General features: G+C 39.8%; 1 protein-coding gene across 1 annotated transcript; it reads right to left on the bottom strand.

The window, feature by feature from the left end:
- Positions 1–1,676: 1,676 nt before the first annotated feature.
- Positions 1,677–25,088, bottom strand: sptlc3 (serine palmitoyltransferase, long chain base subunit 3). Its single transcript, XM_083922645.1, has 12 exons — positions 24,947–25,088; positions 22,145–22,336; positions 20,958–21,112; positions 19,207–19,355; positions 15,449–15,573; positions 14,050–14,143; positions 11,824–11,929; positions 10,356–10,575; positions 7,043–7,169; positions 5,025–5,160; positions 3,591–3,720; positions 1,677–3,433 (listed from the first exon to the last, which is right to left on the bottom strand). The coding sequence occupies exons 1-12, from the start codon at positions 25,046–25,048 to the stop codon at positions 3,320–3,322; spliced, it is 1,650 nt and encodes a 549-aa protein (XP_083778771.1). The 5' UTR covers positions 25,049–25,088; the 3' UTR covers positions 1,677–3,319.
- Positions 25,089–26,485: the final 1,397 nt, after the last annotated feature.

The following is a 26,485-nucleotide window of genomic DNA, read 5'->3' as shown; positions in this document are numbered from 1 at the left end:
TTATTTCTGTCTTTTTTTATTTTAAAGCAGGTAGAGCGGCTTTATAAATACTATGAAAGTATAACAACGCTCGATCCACAGAGAAATGCCCACAGCCTGTATTTAGAAACTGTGCCTTCAAACAAGCTGTCAGGACCTTTTTGTTCTTGTGATGTCACAACTATACTATACATAGGTAGAAAGTGCCGCTACAGTTATGTTACAGTCATTCCCCGGCTGCATTGTCCCTGAAGAGACACAGAAAGCACAGATACAGAAGACTCAGAAACACTGACCAGTCAGAGCAGACTGGGCTTTTTTCTGGAGGTGGACTTAAAAGGACAGGCGCTAAAACGAAGTGATTCAGACAGAGGGTGAATTCAGGTATATTGAAAATAGTTTTTTGGAATATTAAAGCATGTAAACATGTTGAAACCTGAAATACAAGCATGGTTCTGAAATGGAGCATAATATGAAACCTTAGAGTCTGAATACTGATAAAAAAGCAAAAAGCAGTTTAAAAGGCCACCAATATTATATTTTCTCTGAATGTAATTACATTCTCAAATATGAAACTTGTCTGATGGTTAATGGTAAATCTCTCTCTGTGACACACTGAGTTATGAGTAAATTAAAGTCTTTGAGTTTGTCTTTACACACATCTGCCTTCTTCTGCTGTTAACCCGCAATGGATTTCAGAATGTTCACATTTCAATTAGAGGTGAAAGTAAACAAATTAATAACAGGCATCCTGAGGATGTCAGTGCGACATTTGAGGCCACCTTTCCCCGTCTCCTTCAGATCTTTATGGAACAGTACATTGGAATGACATCACTGATTTGAGGGTTAACAAAACTGTTTTCTATTGTTTCAGGCTATAGGAGCCAGATGTGAATATTAACTTACAGAACAAAAAGATCTAGTAGGGAACATAGGTTCCAATGGTTTTCTCCTTTAGGGGAAAAGGAGTTTTTTTTCTTTCACATTTTTTCTACTATGTCTATGATGCACTCCATACAGCATTTTTCCCAAGGACTGCATATTGCACTTTAATTTCATCTTATAAAATGTCATCACTGGGTTGTTTATGGGGAGGAAAAAACACAAACATGGTAATGTCCCAAGGGCAAACAAGTGTCGACTAGACCCAATCTGACACGTTGTGAAAACACATTTATCATCCATCTATAATCCTTCCTGTGTTAATCAAATGATTACTCCATACCACGAGAATTTAGAGTTCAGCGTTAATTGCTAGGTTAGGTTTCTTTTGGCTCAGGTGCTGCATACTCTGCATGCTTACCTTCACAACTGTTACACAGTCTCTGTGTTGAAGAGAACGGCAGGTCTTTAAAACATCAACAATTAAGCTGTTAAGACTTGATGAATATGAGCAGTCTCACCACAAAACGAGTCATAACACCTCTTTCATTCTATGCAGGGGTTGTTGGGATTTAAGTCAGTAGTTAAGTAATTGCTGCATGATCCATTATTTACAGGAAGGTTATCATTTACTGCGGAGATGAAAGTGGTGTTACAATGAGGAAAGTTTTATAAAAACAGTTCACTGGAACGAAACAAAGGCCTCTTAGTCATCTTTTGCTCAATCAGTTCAGCCTTGAGTAGTGTACATAATCATGTGTCAGGAAATGAACACAGTTCTAAAAAGAAGGTTCAGGACTTTTACAAGCCTGTCAACTAGATAATTAATCCACCTTTCTATTCAAAACACAATCAGGAAGTTTATGTGCAATGTTTGTGTTTTACTGAAAAAAACAAAAAAAACAATAATACAAATCATGTGACGCGACATTTCAGCAATGCAGTCAGTACACCACAGGGAAAAATTCAAACTACAAATGCCGTTTCCATTACAGTACTTATAACTACTAGGCTACTTCATGTTCAGGAAGTAAATGGGACTCCTTACATCAACTTCTTAATCCAAGTTTTCATTAGGTGGTACAGTTCTGCTCTACAGGACTCACTTTTGTTACCAGATCCTTTTCTCTATTTTGTTTTCCATTGCAGATCATACCAGTAGCATTTACAGCTAATCACCATAGCGCTGTGGTGTGATATTCAGTGGTCATTAATATTCCAATACTTTATTCAGTCATCTTGTCTTAAAAATTACAAGATGTGTCATAGCAACCCTTTCTCTGTACTGGAGAAACAGTATTTTTACTAAAAGACTTGACTCAAAAACTGTTATGACATGGATTTATTTCATCACTGGCAAATGTATATTTGCATTAGTGCGGTTTAACAGACTGTAACAACAGTGTGTAATTTTAAGCTGTTTTCTCACTCATAAATAGAAGTTAGGTATATAACATTGTTAGACGACACATGGTGTAATGTTATGTCATATTAGATAAAGAATCATTTAGAAAATCAATGCAGTGATTAGCCAGTATTAACTGGGCCTTTTAATGATACGGCTATATGGCCCTGGATAATCCTAATATATCATGAATGGATGCAGGTGACAGATGACTTCCCGCTGCTGCGGCAGAAAGTTGCGTCTTGAAGCGTTCCGCGATGCAATCGCTTCAAGTGTTTGCACAGACTACTGTGATTAATCACTTCCAATTTGCAATGCTTACAGAACACTGCGTTGTTCTAAAGTACTCCCACACTATTATCTTTCCATGTCTCGTATCACACAAGTGACAATTCTCAATGACCAATCAGTTATCTGCAGTGTTTTAATCCCACTTTCTAGTATTGTCTAAACTTGTTTGGAACCTCGGATGAGGTGGTACTAAAAAAAAGTACCAGGTACCATATACTATCTACAATGTTTGTCAATGGAAAACCAAAAAAAGAGCAAGTCTAGTTGAGTAGAGAAGAGCTGTACCATGCAGTGGAAACACAGAATTAGAGACTGTGCATTATTCTCTAATAATAACCACAACCAGCATTTTGAATATAAATTATGAGAAGCAAAAAATGCTTCCACAAAAAGTTGTCATTGTCTAAATATAGACATGAGTAATGACAATTGTAAGAAAGTGTAAAAAGCCTCTAGGTGATTTGTCTCAATAAAAAAATCTAAATGATTCAAGAAATTTTACCCTGTACAATCCATTAATGCTTTTGCAAAAATGTCCTGTTCCAATATAAATGTATAAAGCATTTCATAACTTTATTTAGAGCCCAAGTGTTCTGTTAAATCACAATATTTTACAAACATAAAAAAAGCAGCTGCTTAACATTTGGCCCCTCTTCTGCAGTGAGACATGGGTGTTAGTCTACGTTGTGTGTTTATGGGTCTGCTGTGGCATGGACACTTAGACTTCGTTTTGACACTGAAATGAAGGTGTCAAGGGTCATATCAGCTTCCCAGCTCAAAGTCTGTCTCATCATGGAGGTCAGGACAAGAGGAATATTTCAGCCTTGAGAACTTCAGACAGAGACCGTCTCCCAACTCGTTCAGATGGTGCAGCACCTAAAGACAAGGGGCAAGTCCCAGAACATGTGTACATATGGTGGATTCAGGTGAAAGCCCCAGAGAGGAATTCCATGTTGATTTTGGGTGTGTGTGTGTGTGTGTGTGTGTGTGTGTGTGTGTGTGTGTGTGTGTGTGTGTGTGTGTTTGTTTGTACCTGATTCAGCATGGCTCTGGTGTGCGCTGCAGACAGACAGAAGCGAGCTCGGGCCTCTGTAATCGGCGTGGCAGGAAAACCGACTACCACTACACCAATTTTCCTCTCCAGCATTTCTCGAGCGAAAGCCCTGGTCAGCAATGAAAAAAGAAACAACTACCAGTTTTTACATATTCTAGTACACAAATGACTGTAGAGACAAGAAGTAAAGTCCACCTACATTGATTGTTTTTCTTTCATTCTTTTCATTTCACTAATGCTAAACATAAAAGTACTAGGATTTTTTCTTCTGTTTATGTCTTTTCAGAATTAGAAACATTTATAACAACGTGCTGCCTCTCACCAACAAAAGTGACACCACTAGCCTTTAAACACCACCTACATAGTGCAATTGACTAAATAAATGAAACTCAATAGTCTCCTACGGAAATACAATCACATTTTTAAGGTTTGGAGTCTCCAAAATGCCAAGTGAGCCAACAAGCACATAAAAAGTCATGAGGAATGTGGCTTCTTCTAGCCCCTCCAAATTCTCAATTATACAGTTGGGAAGTGTGGTATCGATAAATTAAAAGGAACACATAACTAACAATTTAAAGGTTTGGAAGCAGCATATCTCTGATGTATTTTACTTTAATGAGTCCAATCAGCGAATACTTCTTCATTTTGTGGTGGACGGTTTGGAGAATTCAAACCATAAAATGAGCTCAAAAAATGGTTTAGTGACACCGCAGAATTTGACAGTTTTGTATATTCTAGATGATTATTGATGTGTGTGCAGAAGCTCAATGTAACACCAGCATTTTTTTTAGATATATATCATTAAGACAAATTTCAAAAAAGTTAACTAACTAAATTTGATATATAGCACATGGAAGGTAGTGTGGAAGGGATACATTACTTTGATATAATTGTTAGGAAATGAGTTCATTCAAAAAAAGAAGAAAACATTATAATTATTTTTTTTATTAAGTTTAAAAAATAACATTTCAGGAAGAGACTGGTCAAATTAAGCTTTTTTCCAATCATCATCAATGCCATGAAAACTGAGCAACGTGAAATCAGAAGCTACTGATGATGGCAATTACTGGGTTGGATTGGCCTTTTCATGGATAATAATGGTGACTGGCATTGAAAGACACTTTATACCCAATTGATTATAGCTGAGTGACTCCAACAGTCCTGGGTTCTAGCTAATCAATACCTGATGTTGCCTCTTAAGTGGTTACAGAAACCCGGTCTACACTACTGATTCATGGAAACTCTGGAGTGTGTAATATGGCAGCCACCCAAATCACTTAGAGAAGATTCACCGTGAGCTGACCTGAAATAGCTTTTCACAACAAGGGATGATGAAGTTGATAAAATGAGTATCCTGATAATCTTATTTTCTAAAAGAGGCAAGTGTTTTTGGTGAGAGTTAAGTGTACTTACACCACTTTGCCCGGCATGTAGAGAAGAATTGGAACCACAGGTGAGTCATCATTGCCGTAGATGATGAAGCCCATCTCCTTCAGTCGGGCCCTGAAGTATCTGGTGTTTTCTGCCAGTTGGCGGATCCGTCTAATGCCTACAATTAAAACAAGGACACAACCAGATGCACATGAGTAAAACACCAACTCGCTCCTTTTTCATGCATATTTCTCCTGTCCCCTGCAGGAAGGGACATCACCTGTCAGTAGTAGCTAATGTAGTGTGAGATATCTGCAGTGCTGTCTCATCCAGAGTCCTGCACCTCCATCTGGGCCATTCCAGCCTCCGCTATGAATGTGCTCATGATTACAACTCAGCTGCGGCAGCAGATGGTTCAGTTTTGTCCGTCTGACGGCATGGTATACGCACTTGCACATTGCCAAAATGAGGGTTTGCAAATTAGATACGATGGATTTTGCACAAAATGAGTGACTGTGCACTGCCACTGGAGCGTAGCCATGAATGAAACGGAATACAAATAATGCTTAAGTATCGCATGTATTCAAGATAAATGTATTAGAAAACAAATCAAAGACAGCAGAGGCCGCCTGCCCTGCTAACCCCCAGTGTTTCAAAATGATGTGAATCACTAGGGAGCCTGGTGCTCCGTGGCTGAGGCAGAGTTTGGCATGGCTCAGCCTTGGAACGTAGCTCTGTTTCCCTCTGATTACCTGGGAACAGATTGTCAGTTCTTTCAGGGGGATGTAAGAAAGCACTTTAAATCCCCTTATCTCAGCAGAGTGAGCGCGAGAGCGAGAGCGAGAGCGAGAGCGAGAGCGAGAGCGAGAGCGAGAGCGAGAGCGAGAGATAGAGAGAATGAGGGAGGAAAAAACATAACATTCAGGCATTTTCCAAAAAGCACAGGCCCCATTTTCTAAATTGTTCCTCTCTGCTCAGATAGAGGGCATGGAGGTCAAAAACCTGCAGCCAGACTCAGAAATCATAATGAGTAGGTGAGAATGTGTGGATGTTGCTGCTGGTCAGGGTTTTTTCCCTTTTTCAGAAAGTGCGAAATTCAACATCAACGAGAAAGATGAGGGAGGCAAAAGAGGGCTGGGAGAGAGAAAAAAAAAAAAACTTATCGGGCATATATGCAAAGAGTATGTGACATTTCTTCTTGATGGATGTTGGAGCTGATGTTAAAAAAGACTGCACTGTTTGCTGTGTTTCCTGCCCTCTAGAAGACAGGTCAAGACTCATTTTTCCACAACAGCTATTTCACTGGGCTACGTCAGATGAAAAGCACGTCTGGTTTAGGGCCAGATGAGTAAGTTACTCATCTCTGCATGAAACTGCAATACACATCAACCATAAGACACTAGACTTTTTCCTTGGAGTCATTAACCCATTACAACACCCCATGACAGACATGTTGTGTATTTTTGCCTTATGGTGCACAGGTTAAGTCCTATAGATCTGTGCAAAAGTGTATAACTATCTGCTATTTACTTACCACTACTACTAATACTCTTCTGATACAACTACTACCAGAACTACAACTACAATAACTCAAGAAGAATGGCTCTGGCAGTATTACAGCTGGTCTGGTAATGACTACTTCCCTGCCCTAGTGTCTGATGCCATTAAAGCAGAAACCTTTCAGGGGTACAGTGGTCCTGAAAACACACATATGAAAATGATTTCCTCCATGTTAGGGTCACGTGTGCTCGGGGACTGCACGTCCCCCCTCTTCCTACCACAGCAGACCCCTGTAATTGCAACCACATTTTCTGACCAAGCAGCTGTTTGTCTTTCCCTGCAGGTCTGGACTTACTCCTAATGTTAACATTGGTACGGTCCTCTGGATTTGGTTTGGTATTGTTTCCATAAAAAATTATATTAAGGTGTAAAAAGTTTTATAAGCCAGACATAATATTTGTCTGTGTAAAGAACATCAGGTTTGACGAGTATGTGAATAATAAGACTGAAATTGAGGGTGACGTTCACTGGAGGGAGCTGCGGTGAGCTCAGACCCTCACCCTCTGTGCTCCCGTCTGTTCCCATGATGCACTTCATGGCACGTATGATCTGCTCAGTGACAGGAGGGGACATGGCCGAGGCGTATACTGCACTATGAGAATGACTGCGAAGGTAGTCCACCAGCTCCTGCAATATAGGACACAGTGTCACACAGACAATCAGCAGAGATACTTAGAGTACATTTTTGTTAAAGGTCCCATATTATAATAAGTGAGATACCATGCCTTTTTTGATTATAAAGCAAGTTGGGGTGCTTTATAAATACTGTGAAAGTATCAAAACACTCAACCTACAGAGAAATGCACACAGTCCATATTCAGAAACTGTGACTTTAAACAAGCCGTCAGGACTTCTGTGTGGTTGTGATGTCACAACTATACTATATATTGGCCTAATCGCTGTAACGTTGAGTGCCAACAATCACTTCCAAGTAGAAAACTTGCAGTTGACTTACATTGCAAAGATAAATCAAATCGACAAATGTGCTCATTTTATATAACATGTATGTAACATATAAAGATATTCGACGTATCAGATGTTTCTGCCTGCTTATTTAATGCAATGTGTGCGGTACGAACAGCGTCATTTCACCGCTGGTCAGACTAACCGCTAGTTTTGGGTGGTGTTAATATCCTCAGTCTGTGGCCCAACAGGTCAATTAGTCCTTCAACCTAACATCAGTGAAAGTCCTGCTATTACTGAGATATGCAAGCATCAAATATACATTTTAGATGAGGGAAAATCTAGTTGTTCCTCACCCTAGTTTGCTCAGAGCTGTTGAGTTGTATTTATGGGAAGCAGGGCTTTTATACCTGGAAGTTATTGTAAACAAACATTTTAGGTAAAAAGTGCCACTACAGTGCCATTACAGTCATTCCCCGGCTCCAATGACGGTGCAGAGATGCCAAGAGCACAGATGCTGAAGACCCGGAAACCGTTAAAGACCATAAATGGGACCTTTATAAGATAATCTGGAAATCCGAATCTATATGAATTCACAGAAATAAGCTGTTTATTTCAGATCTTCTATGAAACAGACGTGTGGCCCTGCACTTTTATTTCAACAAGCTTATGTATAGTTAGCACCTGAGAATCCATTAAAATACCTCAAGTAATTTCTCTGTCATTATGACCATCTTGGCATTGATGGTAAAATAGCTTTGGGTCATTTTTTGCTCTCCACTCTGACGTGGCAGGCGCACTAATTTGAGAAATAACCAATGCTGAAACAAGCAAGAATGAGGACGGCCATGCTCATTATTCCTAAATGTCAGCAGGAGATTAATTCTGCTGGTGGCTGTCAAGAGAAGAGTAGGATTTCAGAAAAAACAATTTGGTCATTGGTCCCTAGAGCACGTGTGTGTACAGTAAGTGGTCTGAGGTTGGGAACGAGGCCTGGAGCTGTGATCGGCTGCTGCTCAGTGGCTGCATGGTGGCCAGCGGGTGCGGGTGATGACACGTCGCCGGAGATGCTGTCTGGCCACCATTTCCACTCACTGCCATCTGTCCCCACTGGGCGGAGGCTGCGGCTTCCTCAGATACGAGGGGAGGGGATTTCAGGGGAAATGCTCAAACGTAGGATGAGAACCCTGAAAAACCTGACATCTGTTTTTGTTTAAGGCAGGGGATTTTCACCACTTTAGGGCCCCCGCAGGATTTTGGTGCAACCAAGATAAACCAGTTAAGAGAACATGTCCGAAATCCATCACACGTCTGCGGTGTGGAGTGACAGCTCAGAGTGTTTCCCCAGCCACAAGGTGCCACAGAGTGGGAGTGGTGCCAGAACAGCTCATACACTTGAACTTCAACGGATGTATTTAATAACCTAATCTCAGGTTTTGAGTAAAGGCTTGATGATGAATAAAACCTTCTTCATGCAAGGTCGAAGTGAATTAGAAGGAGCTTGGAGTGTATTTATTGGGGTATTTATTTTTGGTACTCTCATAAAATATGACTGTTTTCCAGAACACATCTGCTGTCTTTTGTTGGTCAACCCGAATCCACTTAATGCAGGATTTGGGGGGTTTCACCACAACAACAAATACGTCAAATGTAAAGGCTTTCTCTCTCTTTTCCTGCCCGTTTCCTTCAGGAGTTTACTACAGCCAGCTGTCAAACCAGGCAGTGTTCTTACTTCAAACATTATCATGCTTGTTAAAAGTCATCCTGTTAAATCTTGAGCGCAGTTCCGACGCCTGCCACAAGAAGGGGCTGGCCCTCTGCCAGTTTTACCTTCTTATTATGGCAGAGCAGGGCTGAGCCAACATAAGGCGACAGCAGGAAGGGTCCCTCTCTGAATACCTAATTCAAGCAACATGGCCGTTTCCTCTGTTGCTTTCTAATCAACTGCCACAAAACCAGTGTGGTTATGTACTGAAGTGTACTTTTTAATGGACTAAAAAGGAATTAGAAAGGCCTGGAGTCACAGCCTGGGGAACATTTGTTGGACACATGAGAGCTAACAGAGAAGTGGGGTGTGATGGAGTGTTTACGATTAATCCCACACATCTTTAAAAACAGACCTGGGTAAAATAATATAATAATATATATATATAAAATAGTATATATAATATTTGAAAATACTTTGTGTGACGCATACTAACCTGTTCTACAGCCAAATGGGTTAATGTTGTGACTGTACCCAGGCAGTAGTTGCCAGGTTGTTTAAATAACATCAGGAAGTTCAGTAAGTCAGCTCAGTTATTTGATATTCTAAGAATGGCAACGTATTTAAAGCTGTTAAATCGTATCAGGGTGATTCATCCCACCTAAATACTATATATTTTTAAATGCATCTTGACCCTGCTTGGGTCCAGGTTTCTGCCTGACTGGAGAATCAACAGGTTTACTGTTTTTAGGCGTGCTACGAACTGGATATAACTGAAAACAGTGATGAAGAAAATCTAACTATTTATCTTATTTTTATATTCTATTTGCAAATCTGTGTGTATTTTATATTGCCTTGTGTTTCTCTTATTTCTTGTTTTATGTAAAGCACTAAAGTGTCTTGTTGAAATGTACAAAACAAATAACCTTGCCTTCCCTTGCTTCTCTCTCATCATGTTTTCATTCCCTTTCTACTGCCAGCTATATAATAAAACCCAAAGACTTTAGGTGACTGGGTGATCTGGGTAGGCTAAGTACCTTTCCTATAAATGTATGGAAGAAAATTAAGTATAGAATAAAATTCTGTGAACAAAATGATTAAATGTATACATATACCACATAGAATAAAAAACAAAAAGTAAATTACATTCATAAAGACAAAACTATTATAAGAATATTGACTACAAGTGATAAAATGAAAGCAACCTTTTTCCCTGCGATATAACCTCCAGCAGCCCCAAAGCTCTTTGTGAAGGTGCCCATCATCACGTCCACATCTGCTGGGTTCAAGTTAAACAGCTCGGTCACGCCCCTCCCTGATGGTCCCACTGCTCCGATACTGTGGGCCTCGTCCAGGTACAGATATGCTTTATACTTCTTCTTCAGAGCGATGATCTCAGGAAGTCGCACCACTGAGCCCTCCATGCTTATGACAAGAGAATCACACAAACACAGAATACAAATACAATAGAAACTACATGGGAATGCACAATAATCAATTAGAACCCACACTCTTAAGGTGATTAGGTTTAAAAGGAAAACAATCTTACCCTGACCCATTGCAAAACAGCTGTGCATCTGTAAATGCATATTACACACTGTAATTTGACATGGTCCAATCTTCCAAGAATCTTTCGGCTGGCCTCTTTCACTTTACTCCCACCTCTCCCCCACCTCTTCCTCCCCTCTGATGCAAGCCTTTTAAGGCTACAAACAGACAGCATGAGTGAGTATATGGCTGGCGAAAATAGAGCAATCCCAGACCTGCTATCCTTGCTGTGGCTGAGAACGTCTGCAGCCCAAATGACACAAGACAGGGTTTCATCCGGGGCCGATGTGGACATCAAAGGCAGGGCCAGGATATAGCTAAGCATGCTTATTCTTTATCAGAGTCTTTTGATGTTACAGGGAGGCTATAGATGGAGCATTAGTTTTCTCAGTGCCGTACCGAAAGGTGCCTTCTCTTTACTGTCTGAGCCTGATGTTAGACATGTACACCAGTACACTTCACAGCTGACTGTGTGTACATGTTGTGCTGTGCATATAAATGTGTTGAAGAAGTCACATGTTGACTAAAAGCCACAATGAATATGTCCTGTTTCAGTTCAGGGCTGTAATGTAGGGGATGATTGAGGGTAAAAAGAGGGAAGAAAGGAGAAAAGAAAATGGCCGTGATAAAAAGTTGGAGCTGGGGGTGTAGCCAAGTCAATCTCTGTGGCTCCATTTGGCCTTGATTTGGAGCTAATGAGCAGATGGAGCGGGTCACTAAGACTCAGGATAGCTCACTGCCGGGAGAGAAACACAATACCTTTCTCTTCCTTCCCTCTTATAATGAAACGGTGCCCAAACTCGCGCACACGTACACACACGCACACACGCACACACACACGCACACACACGCAAACACACGCACACAGTCTATTATTCAAGGGTAGAGAGGGAAGCAATTGAAAAAGAGACCATTACAGGGACTGCTAAACACGGGCTGAGAGCTCTCCTCAGGTTACAATTTAAGATTTCTACCTGAGTCTGACTGCAAAACTCTGCTAAGGACCACCTGAAAGCCTATTCCTAAAAAGATTGATACAGCAGCTTAACTGATCCAAGATATGTGTCTGTAAGAGAGGGACTACGCTAATGTGTATGTGTGTGTGTCTGTGGTATGACGGCTGACCTATAGATGCCTTCCACCATGATGAGGATCTTCTTCCAGGGCCTGTGGGTTCGTGGCTGCCCTGAGCAAACTGCCTCTCTCAGCATCTTCTCCAGACTTTGCATGTCTGAGACACACACACACGCACACGCACACGCACACACGCACACACACACACACACACACACACACACACACGCTCACACACGCGCACGCACGCACACGCAGTAGAGTTGTTATTATTCTGATAATAATAACAACATTATTATAACCTTATATTATTAACAGTAAACACTAACATAACACACATCTGTTTGCAAGTGTAGTTTAGGCTTGTACCATAAAATCTCAAGACAGGTCCACAGTGTAGCAATAATCAGACCATAGCTAGTGAGGAAATCCAACTTAAAGCGAACAGCAGTGAGTAGATTAGTACTTCCCACAGGGCAGGGCAGTTCAGAGCATACATGGTACTTTTTTATCTGCCAGAAACACCTTCCACAAACTACGCACAGTAAACACCTCTGCAGTCTGGTGCCATTGAACACCTGCAATGTCTGTATTGGAGAGGATTACAAACTGAGCTAAATATGGGTTAAGTCAAAGGTCTATTCAGCGGAGTCTGCATGGTTGCTTAAACTTAGGATTTAAATTTTAGCTTCGGCAAAAATAACTCCCCAGTGGTATTTTAACAGGTTACACTATGAATGATCATCTGCTGCAAACCAGCAGATGGCAGTGTTGAATAGCAAGCAGCATTATTCAAAGTATGACCGCAATCCAACCATTTCCAGCTGAGCAGCGAGTAAACCTGTCATAGCTAATTATCTGTCACAGATGATCGATATTGCTCCCTAAACACAAAAACAGGTTTACAGAAGAGGCAGCAGATGCCTTTCTGATAAAAATCACTTCCTGAATCTCAACAGAACATCATGTTACCAGTATTGACAATGAGGAAACCAGACAGTGATATCCACAGTGGATTTGTGTGTGCACAGACAAGAATAGGGAACAGATTATTTCACAGTTAAGCACTGATTTGAGATAAGCCACGGCCTGATATGAGATACTGTATGACGTGATGAGGAGGATGGTAAGTCTTTGCTTGTACACAAAAAAAACATGCATACAGCTGTGAATATGCACAAAATGTTATTATCTTATCTCTGCACATTCACATACACAGTCATTATTGAAAAGAATAAAAATGCCAACCTTCAAAACGAGCGTCCTTTAGCTAAAACTATTTGAAGTATTTACAACACACAAGCCTCACAATGTCTGGTCAAACCAGTTCATCAACTCTCTGGTATGAAATTCCATCCGTCTTTGTTAAACATGTAAACTGAAACAATTCAAATGCCATAAACAAGGGCTGTCAGACATTTTAGACAGAGATTGCACCGATAAATATTATGATTTTGTCTGTTGATTGGTGTAACCCTTTAAGTAAATATTGGCCTTGGACTAATAAAAGAGTGTTTGGTACAGGAGGTATAAAGGCAGAGAGGGGTCAACTACTTGGGTGCCTGAGGGCTCTTTGCCTTTAGACAGGCCTCTGGGATCTGCTTGGAGGACCGATAACTGACTCTGCTTGTACCTGTCAGGACACATTTGCCACTAGAGGACTGTCTTCTGAAGGAAAGAGCAGTGGATGTTTCCATATACAGTGTGATAAATGTTGTATCATTCATGATAAATAATTTGCCCGTATCATCTATTGACAATATGTAATTTGACAATATAATAGAGAGCATTTACGTTTAAGTACAATGACATTTTCATATAAATAAATTTGTGTTTTGCCTCTCTGCTGCTCAAGGATAAAACACAGTCGTGACTGTAAACTGAACCCGTTTCATTAAAGCTTCTACATTTGCTGCTCTAAACACAGAATGTTAAGTAGGTCTTTCCTAAGGCAAATCCTGTACTGCACAGAAAGTAATGTGTTTCTCACAGCAGGGACAACAGTTTGGAATGAAGAGAAGAAAAACTAGATAATGTGAACGGTGGTAGCTGCCCTGACAGAAAATCGGACTTCATCAAGAAATAATCTATGGAAAAATACATCATAGTGCTTTCAACAAACATTTGTTTTTGCAGGAGCAATGAATGTTGAGCACCGAAGATGTTGGCAAACTGAAACAACACAGCATAAATAATGTTGTGTGTCTTGTTGTTGTAAGGTGTGTCTTGCTGTTGTAAAGGTAGAAGCACTATGACTCCAGAGTTTACAGGACTTACTGTTGTGTTTGAACACCCGGATTGTTGCTCCTGACAGTCTGGCCCCTAAGATGAGAGATGTGTGATTGAGCTCATCGCTCAATATCAAGCAACCCTGGAAATCATCACAAAGAAAAAACTCCTGTTAAAATTCCCTAAATAAAGCTTTCAAATTCCAAGTGTATTAGCTGAATCACATGTTCCTGTCAATCAATTCTTTGTACAATTCTTAAAATGCCACATTTTTTCTTTATATACATTATACTGACTATTTGGTAGTATCTTTGATTATTGATAGAATGATGACATTTGCATTTAGACAGTGTATGATATCAATACTTGTGTACAGAAGAAATGAGTAAGCTTGTAAACACACAAATATGTTTTGTTGCTTTATACTGTGTCCTTGTACATTGTGCTGTATAATAATTGTTGTTGTGAAAGGATCCATCTGGCCAATCTCCACATCTCAGCCTACTCCTCTAGCCATCCATGCCTCAATCATACTCATCTATGTCTAGGTCCCCTGTGTATGCTAATAGTTTTATGTGCTGCACATGTTAGCAGACACGTCACCATTTTCATAATGGAAAGTATGGTACTTCATATTCCATACAAATCAATATGCAAATGAATTCATCTCTTCCACGAAAATCTTTCCAGAACATTAGCATATTTAACACTGAAGCTCTAAGCATTTGACTGCATTAGTTTGAATGAAATCTTGTAGTGGGTATGTTGACACCGTCTCAGTGACAGATAGCCTCGGTTTTGGCCTGGGGTCCAGCTGGCCGGGTCCCTGGTCTACCAGCAGCTGTCACTCTAATGTAGCTCTGCCCGCGTAGCGAGACCTGTCCTGGCACAGCCTTTCCCTACAGGATAGAGTTGGCAGTGTGGGTTGACCCCCAGCTCCCCCAGGGTTTCTGTGGGGGCTGCAGCCGAAAGGGGGCCGCTACACCTCTTGAGCTGCATAAAGACCTCCTTCTCATCATCTCCTCCTGTCCAGTCCAATCACAGATATTCATGCTGTGTGTTGCCCCCGGTAACCCGTGGCTGTCTGTGCTAGCAGGCTGGTGGGCCTACAGGCCAGAATACGAGTAATCATCCCCTCGAGTAGTGCTCTTAACAAAACCTGCCCTTCCTTGTCTATGTGACTGAAAGAAGCCATGTATGCCCAGAGCCTTGTCCTCACGGCTACTGTAATGTGTAATTAGGATTTTAATTAATGGGGGTGGGTTGAGAGTCGGTGGCAGCTGAGTATAGTTGACTGTTATTCATTAATTTAGGCCATATGCGAGAAAGGAACAAAAGCTAGTCTAATTAGATTAATTTCTGCTGCACTGCAAAAATGACCCCCATATATAAAGCATGATTTCCTATGCAGGACAGTGTGTGGCATTTAGTGTGTAAAATCACAAACCTTGCCGACAAGTGCTGGAATGTTCATTGAGTTGGTGGCGAAACCCATCCCAAAAGTCATGGAGGACTCTACTCTGAGAAAAGTGGCCACAAGTTGCTCCAGCTCTTCATGAATGCTAAGGTTACCTGCAAGACAGAAAAAACAAAAGGTTAACTCACCCTGACAAGACCGTAAGTCACAGCATCAGCCAGCAACTCTCTGGGCTTTTGAAGAGATTTATAAAGATTCAAGATGTGGCAAATTTGTAATTTAGTTTAACTACCTTTTTTCATCCCAGGTAATATCAAGTCCTGCAAAGTCTAAAATGGTTCTGCAGCACATTTTGGGACTGAAGTCGGTTACAACCCAATGTGATGTGAGGACCAGAATTCATTTAGAAAATGGATCAGATTGTAATCTGTCACTTGACATGGCGTTTTTCTGTTTTGTGCAATAAAAGTGGGATTTTCAGGTGTCTCTGAGGTGCTTCCAGTACTGTTCTTGTGGCAATCTTATGAAAAAGAATTACTGCTATAATAGTGAGCTACAGGGGGAAAGATAGGCAGTGAAAGGTTCTTATATACTCTTTTTTTTATTTCTGCTGGCTCTTGGCAATGTTATATATATGGTGGAAAACATACTATAACATACAGTTTCAGAACATTTTAACACACTTTACTTACTTTATGAGTAAGGCTACTAGTTATACTATAAAGTTAAACTTACTATACTATAAATCCAACTTCCAATGTAACTTATAACTGTCAATGAGTGGTTAAATGATACAGTATATTACAACTGTAAAACATTCAGTAAAAGATCTCTATTCAACATTTATCCAGCTCTTTGAAAAACTACAAGATGAAATCAGTTACCATCAATGTAAATAAAATTGAAGCCTGGTTTCGAGATATTGTCATGTCACTGAGACAATCCTCAAAAGAAAATAGTGTGTCAATATGGGATACTTATCATTGTAGTTATAATCAATAACAATCAGTAACCACAGAGAGCAAGCATTAAAAGTTCAAACAGACTGAATGTTTCAGGAAGGACTGGAAAATGGATATTGAGTGATGTGTATAAAACCATAATACAGGAAAGAAGCTCTGTATTTATGGTAATCCCGATCAAATCAATTCATACATTTCTTCAGGCTCACAGCCTCTGCATAGGCATTTGTTCTCTGCATAGAACATTTTACTTAGCCATAGAGTAATAGAGATGCCCTGCCAACTTATTGATATGCTAACCTCATCAGGCTGCTCGAGGTCTGGATACTCTTCAGGTAAGACAGAGCAGAGACCTTATAAGATCTCAATCACTTTGCTGACTTAAATTACTTTAGCTCTTAAATCATCTGCATCTCATTAAGCTTGGTCCCCTGTCCTCAGAATTATCAAGGTCACGTTTTTGAAATCACAACCATTAAACCTTGACAAAAAACAAAACAAAACAAAACAAAACAAAACAATATAACAATATCCAAGGTTGGAAAGCATTTTTGAGGAAAGACAATAAAATAAAAGACTTGCAAGCTTAATCTGACTCTTTCAGTGTAAACCTGTGATTGCAGGTTTTATTCAAAGGCTTTACAACAATCAAAAATATGGTTAAAAGGCAAAGAGTTTTTTTTAAAAGGCTTCTGCTGCCGGGCAGTTACCATCAAAAGTTCAGCATGTTGAACTCTGGGTGGTAGAGCAAAATCTTTGCATGTTCATGTGGGTGGAAACCGATCCACTCTCCCCTGCCTGCCCCTCACTGAAATGACTTGAGGTGGCCAGTTACCATGTGGCGCTGTGAAAACAGCTTTAGTTTTAACATGTATGCATACAAAACAGCCCAGTTACATTTATATTAGTGTACACATTATGGTGAAATACTACTATGTGGTAGCTGCATGGAGAAATTGTAATTTGGTAATTTGTCATTCATTTGAATGCATGACATTAGGTAATATACTTTATGTTAATGATTGCAGGAAAAGCAGTAGCAGTGAGCTATCCATTAATACAAATTCATGAATGTTTAACATGTCACTTTATTCACAGGGTGTGTTTTCAGTGCACTTTGTAACTACCTTCACATTCCTATTCAATAAAAAATAGCTCATATTTCACGCTCTGTGCACTATTCGTAGGAGAATTATTTAGAACTTTGTGTAGCTTTTGAAATGAACTTGACTGAACTAAACTTGACATTTTGTACAAATGATCTGTAGAAGTTGACCCAAAAGTCCAAAATTGAAGTGCAGTTTCTAAAACATCAGATCATGTGGAAGGAGAGATAAGATGAAAAAGAAACTCAGACACATTTGAATTTAAATCTTAAGGGGATGTGAGTGAAGTGTGAAATATTCTTTAAATCATCATCGAGTGCTGGGAAATTCAATAAAAACACATCCTGTGATTCACCAATACCAATCTCTGCAACTAAAACACAAGTGATTGTGTCACTGCTACTACAGAGATACTTGGGTCTTTAATAATTGATGCTTAATAACGTCTCATGGGAGAAATGCTTGTTATTCCTTAAATCTCTCAGTAAGCCAGCTGTAACATGGATTACAAACCCAGGGAAAAACTGTCCCATTTTAAAAAGAGAAATAAACATATAAATAAATCACATCAATGAATAATGGATGGTGCAGAGGAGAGAGAGAGAGAGACAGAGAGACATGGAGAAAGAGAGAGAAAGAGAGTGACAGAGCAAGAGAGAGGGAGATTGTGTGTGTGTGTGTATGTGTGTGTACTAATGATCACATGCCCTTTAACTTCTCTGATTTTCTCTGTTCTTGTCAAACTGCTGATATCATAAAACACACCGCAGCCACTCAACCTGCTCTGAGCTTGTATGTCAGCTCACTTTCTGCAAGCCTGCTCTCAGTAGATATACAGCATGGTGATGTCAGAAGTGCCATAAACTAAACATCACTGACAATGATAAGGAACTACTTTTCCCAGGTAAACTTCGCTTAGAGTGGCCTGTTCAGTGAGCTCCATAAGGCCTACACATTGGTGGGTTTTGACCGATAAATAAACAACTGATTGCGGATCATCAGATTTCAAAGCCACAACATTGCTGTGCCGGAACATGAGATCCTGGCACACACAGGCACTTAAACATCATCAGAAACCTGGTAAAAGTTCAGAGGATAAAACACCACTCAAAATTCACCTGAAGCTACAGATCCCACTTGCTGATCCTTGCTGTTCTAACACTTCCATCACATATATTCCTTTTGCATCCAGCCTAATGCCCAGGGTTTTTCATAATGTCACATACCAGTATATCATTTCTCCCACTCCTCAGTGTGGACCAGTATGTAATGATCTCAGTCCGCTTATGCCCAAACGGTACATAATTCAACAAAGGTTGAATAATTCATTTTACACTGCAGCCACGGAAAGATAATTAAACACGCGGGCAGTATAACTCACGAGAAAGATAACAAGTGATGGCGTTTTAAATGAGGGAGATGGAGTTTTATTTCCAGTTTGATACTCAACCCATTCATTGTCATCAGGGTCTGCCAGAGATCTTAAAATAGATGCATAGATGTAAGAAATGTGAATCACTGTAAGATGAAGTAAAAGACACTGAATTATGAAGTGGATCTTTTTTTTGCTCAAGATTAAATGAATGTCTTTGTTGAAACTAGCTTAAGGAGGACAAGTACCACATACCGTATTTTTTTTTTTGTTTATCTGTACAACTACATTTTTTATATTTAATTTTTTTACAAAGAAAAAACAACTACATATTAACCACAAACTCACCTATTTCCTGCCTTGTGCTGCAAACCCCAACCCCATACTGGCGCGTTTTGTCTGCCACTGTTTTCAGGAAATCAGCGTTGTTCTCAGCGAAACCAAGGTAGTTGTAAGAGCCCATGTTGATGGCATTGTGTATTGTCCTCCCGGTTAACCTGCAAGCATGTAAACATAAGAATCACTTAGCCTTTCTACTTTTTCCCCCTACACATACACACACACACACACACACACTCAGACAAATAATTACATACTATAAAAAGTCATCATAATTCAATTAAAAATAATTGCTAATCATAAACTTGTTAGTGGAGTTCAGTTCATGAGGCAATTTTAAACATTTGCATAAGGTAAACAGCAGTGACTGTGTGTCAGCAGCATTTTGCATTCCTTATTTCCTTCAGTGTTAGATTATAACTCATTATGTCGCCCGATAATATGCAAGTACACAAGCAACTCCATACACAATGCACTGGGTGAGAGTGTCATAATTGCAATAAGGCAAGAGGTAAGCTCACAGGGTCAATCTAGAGTCATCTTGCCGTCAGAGTTTTAAAAGTATAAGGTCCATGTCACCACCTACTTCTTCTCATGGCACACGGTAACCTGCACACCACCACAAACACCATCCTCATGTCTCTTTACTCTGTCACCACAGAAGACAGGCTGACTGCCCCTTTCTGACTTTTACCAGTCACATTAAACCTCTTTAAACATGTAATCCCCCCCTTCCCCTCTTTCCAAATTCATAAAGTCATATCCCCTCCCCGGGGCTCTGTTCATATTGCTATTCATAATATATTCCCTAACCCTGCTGTGCAACACATCGTAATTGTAGCCAAACATTCACAGTACACCCATGTACTTTAGTGTCTATCTCTCCCTATCAGCTCATAGAGCAGGAGCTTTAGCCAATTAAGTCTAGTATAGTTTTAGCCCCAGAATAGTGACTGTTGTGGTCAAACATACTTGTTGACCTGCCTAAAGATGAAAATACATTTGTAAATTGAACAATAAATGTGACTCTAAACCTGCAGTGTTTTATCAGTATCACAGATAATCTTTTATAGATGACAAGAAATGGGAATTGAGAACTGGTTCCGGTTAAGAACCTGTAACAAATTGAAATGGGAATTGGAATTGTATGCCTTCGAGCTTATCAATTCCTTTTATCGAGGCCGGCATGTTTTCTGACAGTTGCGTATTGCGAAACAATGACATCAAACTCATGCGTCGACATGCTGGAAACTTGCATCAAAAAGGAGTTATGGCGGAAACAGTCCAAAGCGTGGCTTCATTACACAATAAAAGATGACAACAGAGCTGCAGCTTGTGATGTCTGTAAAATGATCATTTCAAGTTAGGGTGGAAACAGCAGCAATGTGCTGAAACATCTTTCTATGCAACATGTGCTTAAATTCCAGGACTGCCATGTATTTGACATGTAAGGGCCATTGCTCCCCAACTGAGTAGCATGTCTGTTACCGAGCGTGAATATCCTGTAATAATATCATTAGCACTACGCAGACAGGCTTAGCAGATTTTTTCTTTGACTAAGAGCACCCTGTTCAAATATTCTCTATATACTGCATATCTCACACTGTGTGCAGACAGTTTCAGGAGCTGAACTTTATTTTCATCCAAACAGAAAATTGGTCAGAAATCAACAAAGAATGAAACTGAACAATTTGGTAATGGCATTGGTATCAATAAAATCGTATCAATTCCCATCTCGATTGATGCCTGGATGACAGTACCTGAATGTCCAGTTATAGTCATCAGACACCCTCTCCATCAGGTCAAAGACAGGTCCTGGCAGGCTGCATACGGGGCGGTTCCAGTTGTCTCGTACCCTCATGTACAGGTTTCGAGTGTAAAAGTTCTCAAAATCTTGATAAAGCGATACAAAATCCTGAGAGAGAAGAGAAAAAGAGAAACATTTTTCAAAGACTTCACAGAAAGCCAGTGTCAGGATAACTCCTTCTATTTCGGATCACACTAAAAGTTATTTGAGCACTAGTTCAAGACTTATAAGAACAAGAATTATAGCAACTTCTCAGTGATTGTTTTCTTAAAAAAAAAAAAAAAAAAGGATTCTGCATATTCTTTACAGTAAGGGGTGTTATCTTACGCAACAGGTTTGGCATGAACAAACCTTATGTTGAACTTGAACTTACAGAAACGGAGACCACCCTCTCAAAGTCCAATAGTTTGCAAGGTAAGTAGGGGCATGATTTGTCTCTCTTATATTGTGTCTTCCTCTGTACTACGCAAGGCAGGTGACTTTTGTGATTATCTTATAATCATTCAAACCACCTTACACCTTTTCAGTTTTTTAAGAGTAAATCTACACTACTGTAGCCTTTGCACATACTGTATGTTTACATACACAATGGTCCCCTATTTACCAAGATTATTTGAACCGTTGTCTTCATTTTTATTTTCACTTTGCTCCCTGTATGTCTGATGCAATTAAGTCGGCATTACAGCAGAGCCCATGTACAGTAAATCTCTTCTTTCCTCTACTTCATACTGTAAATGATTGTTGTCAAACACAGGAAGCAAACTGTTTGTTATTCCTCCTAGATACTTTTTTATTGTCTCTGCCTACAGACACACTGCATCATCAAAAGAGCGGAGAGCAGAGTAACAAAGAAAGAACTTGAATCCTCAGAGATTTAATTAGGTCTTCAACAGATAGTCTCTGTGGTGTCCTGTCTCACCCATGGCAACATTATAATGCAGAGGAACATGAGGGAAGGAGGCAGAGAGAAAACTTAAGAGCAAAAATGTAAAAATAATTAGGCGGAAACTAAATGTGTTGACACTCAAGGCATGCATGCATGCTCCTCTATTCCAACTGCCTGGGTGCATATGTGTGTCTACAGTATGTGTGTGCGCCTGCAATATGCCTATGTTTGTGCTGATTGCATATTTTACCTACCTTCTGTTCAGCTCTTTCCTGGGCAAGGTGGCACTTCTCTAAGCCCACAGCTCTGAGGAAGTCTCTGAGGTAGCCAAACAGCGTGACAATGCCAAAGCCCAGGTATGTCATGACAGCCACGTACATCGGGGCCTGTTCAAAGGACTCCTGCCTGTGCTGCCTGGAGGCAACACCGGTCCCTGGGCCATTTTTCTATACAACAAGAGGCATACGGGGAAGCTCTTATAGTACATTTCAGACAAGACAAGAGAGAACAATACCGTTTTAATTAAAGTGGCTTGGTTTCAAATTAACCCAAATGAAAAGGACACAGTTGACTACTGGTCCACTTCCAGAAGTCACTAACACATATTATTCCACCCTGTTGAAAACTAGAGGACTATTCATAGTAAAGTTACACATATGGCCACTTTGCATTGTTAACATTCAAAGAGGTAGAAAACAAATGTTCCTTTTTATATTCATACAGATTTTGTGCATATAGTCTAGCATAACAGATACTACTGTAGCCGATGGAGAGCCAATTTAGGCTCAAAATATTGTACTTTTTTTTTTTTAAACTAATGAGTTCAAACATGATTAAATGAAGTTTAAAAGTGAGTAGTGTTGCTGCACCCTTATAAACTAGCATAAGCAATTTGTTAAAATAGAAAAAATGATTACCATGAAGTTATAGAGATCGTACTGTGAAACCTTTTTTTAATTTAAAAGTACTTAAACTGTACAAGAATTAGCTAAAATTATTATAATTTCAGCCAACTGTTGAAAAGATTAACATGGATTATTTCTCTTCAACTAAAGATGGCAGTTGGAAGTTACATACATTACAACTTTAATGTCAAGTAGAGACAACTTGCTTTCGGATAACATCAGCTGTGACACCAAATCGGGCCAGAGGTATAAAAGTAGTAGTAGGTTTTCCACTTCCTACCCCCGTACTTCTGGCACCTTTGCTGGGACCACACCTGTTTTTGAACTACACAACTGTAAAGTTCTGTGATTGTATCTTGCACGGTAATCAGGCCCTAGTTCCGGCCGCATTGCACGGATCACACCCATTAACACACCCCCAACCTGCATTTTGATCTCCTCTACACACCTGTAAAGTTTTGTGACTGGATCTTGCAAGGTCAGGCCATGGGCCAATGTGTGTGTGTGTGTGTGTATGTGTATGTGCGTGTGTGAGTGTGGGGGTCGGGGGTCGCTCTTGGATCACACACATTCCTGAACTCAACCTTCATTTTGATCCAAACAACTACTGCTGCTAAGTTTCGTGACTGATTCTTTCAAGAACCAGATACAGAGTTTGAGGCAGAGTCCTTTTCAGTGGCACATGAAGTATTAAAGATGCAGCTATATTAGAGATGCAGCACTCTAGTTTTTTCCAATCCAAACCAATACCGATACCTGGGCTGAGTGTATCGGTCGATACCCGATACTGATTCGATACTACTGTTAAATGAATGAACCATATACCATGCCATGTGAGTGAAGGCATCAGGCTTGACACAGATATAGATGTACTTAATACTATTTATTAACAAATAAAAGTGTACATTAGCAGCAAAAATAAATAAATGTACTGCAAACATATTTTAAAATGTGATATAAAACCCTAAGTGGTGTTGCAAACATAGAATTGGATTGACTAGATCGCTGTAACTGTATTGCTGTGAATGATATTAATAAAAAAGAAATGACTGGATCGCAATGCTGGATCGGCCTCATTCATCCGATATCTGATCCAGCTGATTAGTCAATATCGGAACCAAATGTGCATGTCTATTGGATATATAATTAAAATTGTGTTCTAAGAGCAACAGATGGCATATGTCAATTATTTTTAACCATTTGTACAGAATATTAGAGGATTATGGATCTGTAAGTGTTGTTCCGTTAAACCCACCACCTGAGTGTCAGGCCTTAACAATATAGACAAAAACTCAAGTTGTTAGAATAACTGAAGCAGTTACAAGTGGTACACTTAAGTTAGTAATATGGACCTTGCATGATACAAAATAGCATAAGAAATTCCGGAAAAAGGATTGGCTTAAAGCCTCAACAAACAGGTGAGTTCATTTGCAAAGACACACAACCTGCATACTACCTCAACACAATTACACAAAAGGCTACAATGCATGTTCCTTCGATTTACAAACACAAATGTAAATGACAAAATGTAAACACACACACACACACACACGCGCGCGCGCACACACACGCACACACACGCACACACACACCCCGACGGACTGCACCTTCCTCGCCTGCCCAGCCTGAAGGCGAAGAAAACCTGCTTTTGCATAAGGGAAGGATTTCAGGGCGGGGTCGTTCGTTTATTTACGGCTGAACGTTGTTCTTCTGAGTGAAACTAACCAGTCCCCTTAATAAAAAACGACCAACAACAGGCAAATCACATAGTTAGTTTTAAAATGTAACTATATGAAACTACGGACAGCCTAAATATCACGACACAAGTGGTATGTTGTCAACGTAAGAGCTGCACATGAATAATAATGAGAATGTTTCACGTGCATATTGACCAAGACTGCGTTATATTGACACTTTTTGTTGTCGCAGTCCAGCCAACATGTAATTGGTCTTCAGCCTCAATGGGTTATAACGTCCGCCTACGTCACAGAGGTCGTTTCAGGTAAGAGCCCCAAAATAAACATTTTCTCAGATTCAAGTAAAGAAAGTGGTCAAATGTTTGACCCCACGCAGGAACCTTAAAGCAGGTGCAGGAAATAATTCGGTGCACAAATATATATTTTTTGTAAATAAACACAGCCACAGACATACCTCTCTGCTGTTGTGATAGCCGTTCCTCTTGATATCTTCGGGTTTCACTCCGTTGTGGTTCAAATGTGTTTTTGGGTTGCCGTTAAACGCAGTTCTTGCCATGTTCCTTAAAGCACAGCGACAACTGCCTCCCCTGTTTGACTGTCAGGTAGCCGGGTGTGCTCCACTGAACTCACACAGGTGACTTCCTCCTTTTGTCGCTTCGGTTCAGCCTCTTGTTGCTGTCTGAACATCGCTGGGCTTCTCCAACAACAAAAAAAAAGAGTGACACTTGAGTTATTGCACTGTTTCGATATCCTGTGAATGGACCAACTCACTCTTCTCCTTTTATCCACAAATAAAACTTACCAAACCTACCTTAATCTATCCAAACTTAATCTAGTTTCAGTTTTTAAATAGGATTTTTTTTCCTTGAATATATTCTCTTTCTCAGTTTGGCATTTCTTGTACTTTACACTACTACAATACTACTACTTTTTTTTTTTTTTTTTTAGCAAATTGCACTTTTAGCGAGACTGCATTTATTAAATAACTTAAAATACTTGTTAATTGTCTGACTAATTAAACATTAAATAAAATAATCTCCTCCAGCTAATGCATCAATCTTACCAATACAACAATTTTATATATAAGATAGGGTGCATTTTCCTGCATAACGGATGCTTTTAAGTTTTATACATAAAGTGTAATTTGCAAAAAGTACATATTTTAGAAAAACGGTAACAACAGGACTTTTGCATGGTATTATGGTAGTATGGTTACACTGAGATATCTGTACTTCTACTTAATTCAAAGTTTGTATTGTCATTTTCATTTCATTTGTTTCAGGCAACTGAATAATCAATGGTTGGAGAGCATAGAAAATGTATCTACACATGAGTTGTTTGCAGATGTAATTTATTGTAGCCTTATCTTATCTTTGGGAACAGTCAGTCCATTGTTGAGTAGTAGAGTAGTAGCAGTACACACCAATATTCATCATCAGCGGCATGATTTGATGCTCACAGTATTATAATTCCGTAATAATAATAATAATCCTGATTCCTCACAGTCACATAACAGATTTTCTAAACCTATACACTGGCTTTCAGATTACATAGTTTAAACATAAATTAATCAAAGACCATATACACATCATTTGGCATAGATTTGCTGAAAATTGAGCTATATAATAAGATACAGTAAAATGCAACGCTGGTGATTTCTGCATTGACAGGTCAGAGATCATGTTCAGCTACATCTGGAGCTGAGACAGTGTCTCAGCCTGACTCACAGACACTTTGGGAAGGCAGATGCTTACTATTGTGGGGGCTTGAACCTATGCTCACCGTGATGGACTGCTGTCCTCAATGTACAGTAAGTAAAAAGATCATTCCAGTCCAGCTCAGCCTAGTGATACACTTTGCACTACTTACAGCTACTGTGGCATTGTTTTTGCAGCACAGAGACGTTTAGAGCAAGAAAGAATGACACATCACACCGCCACTACAGTTAAGTCTTTCTGGTTGATGATTTACTGATGTGTCATAAATAATACAC

The sequence above is a fragment of the Echiichthys vipera genome (genome assembly GCF_963691815.1).
Source record: "Echiichthys vipera genome assembly, chromosome: 11".
Taxonomy (NCBI): domain Eukaryota; kingdom Metazoa; phylum Chordata; class Actinopteri; order Perciformes; family Trachinidae; genus Echiichthys; species Echiichthys vipera.
This window is presented reverse-complemented; position numbering and strand designations above follow the sequence as displayed.